General features: G+C 43.1%; 1 protein-coding gene across 4 annotated transcripts in view; it reads left to right on the top strand.

The window, feature by feature from the left end:
• Positions 1-5,434: 5,434 nt before the first annotated feature.
• Positions 5,435-9,531, top strand: part of CEP41 (centrosomal protein 41) — a 44,842-nt gene continuing 40,745 nt past the window's right edge. The window contains exon 1 of one of the 4 annotated variants that reach the window (XM_005609372.4): positions 5,435-5,625. In XM_005609372.4, coding sequence (XP_005609429.2) covers positions 5,593-5,625 — 33 coding nt within the window. In that variant the 5' untranslated portion in view covers positions 5,435-5,592. Of the gene's footprint in view, positions 5,626-5,690; positions 6,133-9,531 lie in introns of those variants that run through there. The other 3 variants (XM_023639682.2, XM_023639683.2, XM_014739128.3) reach the window with 3 other exon arrangements.

Genomic DNA, 9,531 nt, shown 5'->3' with positions numbered 1-9,531 from the left:
AGCTGGAGTCTAAAGGCAGTCTGCTGGCAGAATTCCCTCTTCCTCAGGGAACCTCAATCTTTTTCTCTTAAAGTCTTCAACTGATTGGATAAGGCCCACCCACATGGTAGAGGGTAAGCTGCTTTATTCAAAGTCTACTGATTTAAATGTTAACCTCATCTAAAAAAATATCTTCACAAGGGACTGGCCTGATGGCCAAGTGGTTAGGTTTGCGTGTTCCACTTCGGCGGCCCGGGGTTTCGCTGGTTGGAATCCTGGGCGCGGACATGGCACCAGTCATCAGGCCATCCTGAGGCAGCATCCCACATGCCACAAATAGAAAGACCCACAACTAAAATATACAACTAAGTACTGGGGGGATTTGGGGAGAAAAAGCAGAAAAAAAGTAAATTGATTTTTTAAAAAAATCTTCTCAGAAACATCTAGAATAGTGTTTGACCAAGTATCTAGATACTGCGCCTAGCCAAGCTGACACATAAAATTAACCAGCATAGGATCACGGTTATTCTAAACTGATCTGCTAGCCCAAACTCAGCCTTTAGAAATCAGTGAAAATTTTAGCTGATTTCTTCTTGCCCACTTCTATAGCAGTCATGTTTTCTCCAGAGCTCGGCCAAACATGAAACAGTTTGTGTGTTCCTTCTCTCCTTGGGCTTGTCACTTCTTAGAATTTAGTTATGTGGCTGCCTTGTGATCTCAGCTCTCTGAAGGATTCAAGAAAACTTGTGATTTTGTAGAGTATTAATTTTTTTCTTATTGTTGGACAGGAGTGATGTCCCTTGCAGCTTTCTACATCCTAAATGGAAGCAGAAATCCCACTAGCATTTGTTTTTACCATGGGTATTATCTTGATTATTTAAAAACCATGAAGAACAGGAATTGTATTTGCAGAGTCTACCACAGGGGTTGCAAGTTAGCGGCCTGTGGATTTCACATGAAATCCTAGGTTTCTAGATGATTTTGAGAAACGTGAACATCTGACACACTTGATCCGCAGTGACAGGTCTTTTCATGGGGCTTGGGCTCTCCAGCTGTCCCCTGTGCCCAGAGTGACAGAGGTACCTCCCAACACTGACTTCTCCTCCACCCCCTTGGGGCAGACCATTTTGAGACCCAGGTTGGCTCCTCAGAGTTCTCTTGGAACTAGGTCTGTGGCAGAGCATCATTCTATATAAATCCCAAGCCAGAAGCAGACCACGGCCTGTGACAACCAAATGCCCTGGGCTTGATCACAGGTGGTAAAGGAAGTCTTGGGGCTCCCTGGAAGGGGACATCATACATCCTTTCTACCACAGGTGCACATCCCACGTGGCTCTCAGAAGTGGCTACAGAACTGCATATGTGGGAATGCCAACCCCATCAGCTAAGCAGCTAGGATGCCAATTTCTTTTGGCAGTTCCAAAGAAATCTGAGAGGTAGGAATTACTCCCCTGGGAGGGGCTGCAGGAATGGTTGAGGTCTTTGGGCCCAGGCCAAGCACTCCAACTCCGGCCTGAGCTGGAGGCAGGCAAGGGCAGCCCTCCACTCAGAGGCTGGTATGCTCTTCCCTAGGCACATTTCACCACACGTAGAATGACACCAAATTTCTACCAGAACTGCAGGCACTTTATTGCTCTGTGGCTTCACTGCCTCAGATGCAGTTCCGTTCCTGGGAGGCAGGGAAAAGACCCCAGGACCGGACAGGGTTGGGCAGAATTGTCTCCTTAAGCATCTGGAAGTGTATGTCATTTAGAGAATGAAGGCAAATGCAGCTAAGAAAGGGAGCCAAGGCCCATATGCGAGAAGCAACACGATGAGACAAGTCTGAGGGGAGAGTGCTGGGCTCTGATCAGGAACCAAGGCTGAGAGCTAAGCATGAGGAGCTGGATGGCAGGAGGCTGGACCAGAAGATGGATTCAGGAGGAAGGAGGGTCCAGAGGGTTTTAGGCTCAGGAGAGGGCCAGACTCCTTGACACCTAAACGCCTGTGTGGTTCCTGGGGAAGGGAGGCTGAGGGAGGGGGTGATCAGGCACAGGAGCAGCTAACAAACTCACTGTCCTTTAGCCAGCCACGCTTACCTAGCTGGGGCTCCCACCAACTCTGCAGAGACTGAAAGCTGTGTGGAACACAGATAGGGTTAAAAAGAAGACATCAAACAAATGGAAGTTCCCGAGAACACTTCCAACTTCGTGAAAAATAAGATTAATCAGTGGAAGTAGGAACTTTTAAAGAAAAGAATCAGGACTTCTTCTCTTACAAACAAAGCTTGAACCTCCTGGCAATCACGACTCTGATTGCAAGGATCTTACTCAAGCGCCTGGAGAGTCTTTTTACCGCCAAGAAGGGCAGAGCTACAGCACTTCAGTTAGAGGAATCGCACAGAATTTAGCCCAGACAAAGGCCATACACAATTTTCAGGCTGAAGTCCGATTCATGTTTTTTGTTTCTTAGGGGGAGAATGTTTTTATTAAAACATATAAAATTAACTTATAGTCACTACAGAAAATCTGCAAAATACACAAAGTCTAAAGAATAAAACAAATATCTGTATTCCATAATCCAGAGATGGTTTACATTTTAAATATTTTTTTCAATTTTTTCAGTGGATACCTGTATTTTTCTCCACACAATTCAGGATTATATTAAATAAAAAATTGTTTCCTATATCAGGAACAGTTCTCCATTGCCCTAATTATTCCTTGAAACATACTTTTTAATGGTTCCATAATATTACTTTTTCTGGGTATGCCACCATTTATTTTAACCATTTTTTAATCGATGATCAATTAGGTTGTTTCGATCTTTTGTCATTTAAATAAGATTCCAGTAAACATCTGTGGGTGTAATTTTTGTGCATCTCTGATTATTTCCATGGGAGAAATTCTCAGAATATTAAGATTTGAGGGCTTCTCAATACCCACACTCTCAAATTATTTTTCAAAATAGTACACTTCTTCATATTCACACTAACAATGGATGAGCATGCTTGTTTCATGAATCATCAGCCAACACTGAACATTATCATTAAAAAAAGAGAGAAAACAAAAATCCCTTTGTCCACTTGTTAGTTGAAAAATGGATCTAGCTGTCTGGTTTTGTATTTCTTTCATTATTAGTTGGATGTTTCTCAGTATGCTTATTGAATGTTTATCTTCTATGAATTATCTTTTTGTGATGTTTACATATTTTTCATATTAGGAATAAGCACCTTGCTTTAATTTTGATGCAGTTTTGTTATAGCAGGATCCAAAAGGAAACCTAAAGAGAAACTTATGATGTTAAAAGCCTTTTGATTTATAGCTTTAAGCTTTCCAAGGATTCCACTGGGGCAAAATGTGAAAGAAATGGGAGGTGCTTCTAGAGCAAAGTCTGTCAAGGTGTGGCCCTTGGACTCTGTGCATTGGAATTAAGGAGTGGGAGTGGAAGAGCATTATTTAAAGTATAGTTTCCCACATCCCCACACTAGACACACAGAGTCGGCATCTCTGACAGACCCAAGAAACCACATTTCATAATCTCTCTGTATGCTTTATATGCAGCCCAAATTTGACCACCACAATAACTACTGAGGCAAATAGACCTGATATTCCCAGACCCTCTGCAAAAAAAAACCCAATCATACAGAGACGTGAGCTCAAACCCTGAAGAAGGGAAGCTGAGCTTCCAACTCCAGTGGGCTGTTGGGTCTTGTACTTTCTATTCTTTTGATTGCTTGACCTCCACTCTTCTCTTTTTTTTTTTTTTTTAAGATTTTATTTTTCTCCCCAAAGCCCCCCACCCTTGTACACAGTTGTGTATTTTTAGTTGTGGGTCCTTCTATTTGTGGCACGTGGGATGCCACCTCAGCATGGCTTGACAAGTGGTGCCATGTCCGTGCCCAGGATCTCAACCAGCAAAACCCTGGGCAGCCCAAGCGGAGCGTGCAAACTTAACCACTCGGCCACAGGCTGGCCCCAGACCTCCATTATTCTTTAACTTGACTAATGCATTATCACCCATCTACTCAGTCCCCCAAGTTAGAAAAATTATAGACATCCTTGATGCCTTCCTATTGCTTGCACCTCTTCTCTGTTCTCATGTATATAACTGTTTATTTTACCTACAAATGTCTTTAAATTTCTTTTCCTCTCTTTCTCACCACCTTTTAGTTTAGTCCCTTATTATCTCCCTCTCTTCTTTCCCTTCTCCTCTTTACCCATAATCTCTATCATCACCCCACCCCCACACTCCACTGGGTAAGCATACATTCTTAGTATCTAGAAGCTTCTGCATAGCAAGCAGAAGCTTCTAGATAAACATCCTCCCCACTGTCCCTCTGCCCATTTCTTGCAGCCCCTACTCTTCCTTATTCTAGTGGACGGGTGAGAAACTGGGAACTTTAAAAGGGTTGAAGGACTGGAGAACACTATGGAAGTTAAGACAAATTCAGTAGGCATGAAGCTGCAAGAGACAGCTATGGTCAGTTTAAGATCCTGGAGGTCAGGCAGCTCTGGGTGACAACACGATTCAAGGTGTGGCCCTACGGGTGGGATGCTGAAGTGTCTGAGAGGACAAGGGCATACAAGGCCGTGCTATTGAATGGCTCATATGCACAGACCCTGAAGTAGCTCAGATGTATGCCAACATTCACAAGCAGAGAGTACGAACAGCTCAGAGCAACCTTTCTCCATTCCTGGAAAAACAGCTTAGAGCAAAGGACAAAAGGTTACCGTGTTGTTCTCTCATATAAAAGGAAATAATAATTTTAATGGATTTGGTGGGACATTTTAGAGCCAAGGCAAACTGTGTGTGTGATTGTTTTGTAAAGGTGCTAAGACTTCATTTTCAGATCTGGAATAAGAACAGGTGGTGGCTGACGGCAGGAGTCACAATGGTTTCCATGACAACGAGACTGGGTCTTAGTCATCCTCCCATCCTCCACAAAACCTACTGCAGCTTTTCTCATAAGGTGCTTATTAAATATTTGTTAAATGAATGATGAATCACAGAATGGCGTGTGCATTTTGTAATTATGGTGGCCTTTCTCTAGCTAGCTAAAAGCTTTTAAAGCAACAATAATTACTGTATTTGCACATATTTTGCATAATTTGCATATTAACTTAACTTGAAAATAATAAACTACAGCTTCCCCTTCCTGCTGCACAACCCTGTCCCATATCTGTTCCCTGTCGTGGAAGACGTAGCCAGATGTTTGGCTAAAATGGGGTGCTCGATACCGTATTTCTGCTCCGACATTAGCCAGAAACGCTTTTTTCCCCCCGTCCGGCCCCTCCCCCCTCGGACTCTGCGCAGCCGCCCCCGCGCAGGCGCCAGCCGCCCCTCCCCCGCGCCCTTCTTCCCGCGCTCAGCCTGGAGCCTGCCGGCGCCCGAGAGCACAAAAGGCCTCTGCAGCCGGCGTCCCGCGTTGCCCTTGGCAACTGTGGAGCGGCGTCTCGCTCTCCTCTGACCCCGCGATGACACAGTAAACAGAGCCTCCATTGGCTGGTCGGGGCAGGCAAGCCAATCAGAGAAGAGGTTGTAGGGAGGCGGCTAAGCGGGGTTTTGGGGGTAGGAACCTAGGGTTAGAGGCAACCGGTGAGGCTAGAACCCCGAGCGTGGTCGGTTGGAGCAAATATGTCTGTCCGGAGGCACATTGGGAATCCTGAGGTGAGGGCCAGGTCCGGACCGGCGAGGCGGAGGGGCGGGCGCACCGGAAAAGGCTCCACGTGGGCAGGGAAGAGCAGCCGCGACTTCCGCCGCCCGGAAGGCGGGAAGCGGCCGGCGTGAGGAGGGGTCTAGAGAGGAGAGGAGAGGAGAGGAGAGGAGAGGGGAGGGGAGGGGAGGGGGCGGGCGGGACTCGGGGAAGCGGGGTCTGGTCTATTGTCCTGTGGTGACCGGCCACCGTCCCTCACGTGCTTCCTGTACGCCGCCATCTGTCACCGTGAGAAGCGAAGTGCGTAAAGACACAATCCCTTCCCTCAAAGGGCTTACAGTCTAGGAGTGACAGTGACAAAACATGAGTAACATATGAATGAAGCCCCGAACACTGAAGGAACAAAATCAAAAGGAGCCATCGTTTCTGATTACGGGGATACAGGAAGAGCAGGAATAAGCAGACCAAGCCGTTTGGAAAGGATGCAAAATATGACGTTAGTTCTACGCGCTTCCCGGAAGGTCTTTTCACTTTCTTGTCTGTTTCACCCCCGTGCCCTGCTGCATTTGTGGTCATTTAATTTCAACCAATGTTTATTGGACTCCTACCGTGCAGTAGGGGCTGGAAATACAAAGAGAATAAGACAAGCCCTTTGTCCTTTAATAAATTCAGTCTAGTGAGGGAGACTTCTGAACAGAATTTGAGTACCGGGGGAACAGAATTTGGGGGACAAGATATTAGAAGAGTACAGAGAGAAGAGAACTCAACTGAGGAAGTGAGAGAAGGGTCCTGGAGACGGCCTGAAATGGCAAGGTTGTTGGCAAGGTTGTTAGCCAGGTGAAGCAGCATCCCAGGTGGAGAAGAACTGCGTGAGCGAAGTCAAGGAGGTGCGAGATGTGGGAGTGGACAGGTCCCTGTAGAGAGGCAGGAGTAGAGTCTGGAAGGGCCTTCCGCGTCTGGCTAAAGTTCTTGAACAGGAGTTGCAGATTGTTTCATCTCATGGGGGATGCCTGTGAGCTCTCTTAAGAAAGTTATGAGGCTGAGTTTAGGCTCTGCAGGAAAGCGCCATGTTGGATTATAATCTCTACCATGGAGGTGGGGAGGTAGGCGTGGAGAGTGGCAGGTTGATTGCCACGTGTTTCTCTTGCCTGCTGGTCAGATTTTGAGAAACTTTGGGGTTTTAAGTGACAGAGTCACTTGGTTAGTTTTGCGTTTTAGGCAGATGGCTGTAGCCACATGGTGGAGCATGGATTTGCGGAGGCCAGGACTGGGGATAGGGAGATTGGTTAGGTGGTTATTGTGATAGAGACCAGAAGTCAGGCCATGGAACTAGGGACAGAATTGAGAAATATTTAGAGGGTAAAATCATCAAGTCTTCATGATTAGCTTTGAGAAATGAGAGTGCGATGGATGACCTCGGTTCCCAGCTTGGGCTACTGCTTGGTGCTGATGCCATTAATGAGATCAGGAATATGAGAGAAAGAGAAGGAGGAATAGTCTTAGGGGTATGGGGGGGAGGAGCAGGGATGCCCTGTGTGGTTACGTTTGTGCCATAGATGTCCAGCTTACTCTCTTGTTTTAGTGGAACACAATTTCCAGTAGTTTCTTGAGAAAGAGTGCATAAGAAATAAATATTTCTTATGCCTAAAATGTTAGGCATGTCTAAAAATGTTATTATTCTGCCTTCACATTTATTTGCCTGACAATTTAAGTATAGAATTCTTGGTTGGAAATCATCAGCATATTGAAAACGTTGCATTGTGGTCTTCTCGCATCCAGTGTTGCTGGAGAGAAGTCCATTCTGTTCCTTTGTATGTGAATTGATTGTTTCTTTCTGGAAGCATAGGATCTTCTCTTTGTCCCCAGCGTTAGGATGTTTCACAAAGATATTTCTTGCTATCAGTCCATTTTCACTCATTTTGGTGGGTAACATAAACTCATGTCTTTCTGTTCTGTAAAGTTTTTTTTTAAGTTATTTTGTCGACTTTCTGCCTCCTATTTTCTCCATTCTCTCTTCCTTGAATTCATTATTCTGATGTTGTTTCTATATGACTGGGTCTCTAATTTTCTTGAATTTTATCTCTTGTTTTCCACATCTTTGTCTTTTTGCTCTCTTTGGGAGATTGTGTTTAACTTTATCTTCCAATCTTTCTATTGAGTTTTTAATTTCTGCCCTCAGGTTTTTAATTTTTAAGACCTCTGTTCTGGACTGTGATGTCCTTTAAAAAACTTTTATTTTGGAATAAATATTGATTCACAGGAAGTAGCAAAAATAGTACAAAGTGATCTCATGTACCCTTCACCCAGTTTCCCCCAATGATTATCTTTTACATAAGTATCGTACAATATCAAAACCAGAAAATTAATGTTTGTGCAATATATGTGTATATAGTTCTAGGCTACTTTATCATATGTGTAGATTTAATATAATCAAGATTTGCACATGTATAGATTTACAGTCAAGATACAGAACTATTCCATTACCACAAACATCTCCCTCATGCTACCCCTTCCTAGTCACGTCTTCTTTCCTCCCCTTCACCATCTTAACCCCTGACAACCGCTAACATGTTCTCTATTTCTGTAATTTTGTCATTTTGAGAATGTTACATAAACAGAATCGTACAGTATGTGACCTTTTGAGACTGGCTTTTTTCACTCAGGATAACGTCCCTGAGACACATCCAAGTTGCTGCCTGTAGCAATAGTTCGTTCCTTTTCTTGCTGATTAGTATTCTGTGGTATGTCTAACAGTTTGTCTAGCCGTTCAACTATTGTAGGATATTTTGGTGGTTTTCTGCTTGGGCTATTACAAATAAAGACAAGACTGTTGGGATACAGTTCTTTGTATGGACATTAATTTTCATTTCCGGCATACATGCCCAGGAGTGCAGTTGCTGGGTTGTGTGGTAAGTTTACATTTAGTTTTTTTTAGAAACTGCCAAACTATTTTCCAGACTGCCTGTACCATTTTACATTCCCAACACCAGTGTGTGAGAGACCCAGTTTTTGCACATTCTTGGCAACATTTGCTATTGTCAACATTTTTTATTTTAGTTGTTTTAGTAGATGTGTAGTGACCTCTTGTCATGGTCTTAATTTGCATTTCCCTAATGGATATTGAGTTTGAACATCTTACATCTTTTCATGTGCTTATTTGCCATCCATATATCTTCTTTGGTAAAGTATTTCTTTGTGTCTTTGCCTAATTTCTAATTGGATTTTTTAAATTATTATTATTATTGAGTATTTTGGGGTTTTTTGTGTGGTTTTTTTGGCTTTTGTGGCTGTAAAGATTGATTACTGCCACAGCAGAGATCATTAGGGTTACATTTTGTTTCTTACTGCTTATTGTTTTTCCTGCTGTTTCTGCCTTTATTTTATTCTGTAGTATTTATAAATTTTTATGAATAATATAGGACAGTTTCCTACATCACTGTTTATCATTTTTTTGCATAGATGTCTTTTCCAAAACTTTCTATATATATTTGCATACGTTTGTGCATGTGTGTGTCGAGAGAGAGAGAGTGAGAGCGCAGGTGCGCACAAGTTTCATATTTTGGTTTTGTTCTATACAAATGTTACAACATTGTTCATATGGTTCTTTGACTTGTTTTTTTTTCACTTAATATGTCTTGGACATCTTTCCATGTCAGAAGAATATAGCTCAACTTAATTATTTTCTTTTAACTTTTCCCTAAGTACTTGGTATGGTTGTAGAGCAAAAGTTTTTTGTATTTTTTCACTCGTTAAATTTTAATTTTTTGGTAACGGCTTTATTGAGATACAATTTGCATACCATAAGTTCACTCATTTAAAGTGTACAATTCAGTGATTTTAGTATATTCACAGAATTGTGCAATCATCGATACAATCAATTTTAGAACATTTTCATCACCCCAAAAAGAAATCCTGTATCC

Source organism: Equus caballus, chromosome 4 (assembly GCF_041296265.1).
Source record: "Equus caballus isolate H_3958 breed thoroughbred chromosome 4, TB-T2T, whole genome shotgun sequence".
Classification (NCBI taxonomy): Eukaryota; Metazoa; Chordata; class Mammalia; order Perissodactyla; family Equidae; genus Equus; species Equus caballus.
The sequence above is the reverse complement of the archived record's forward strand: the minus strand, read 5'-3'. Positions and strand labels throughout refer to the sequence as shown.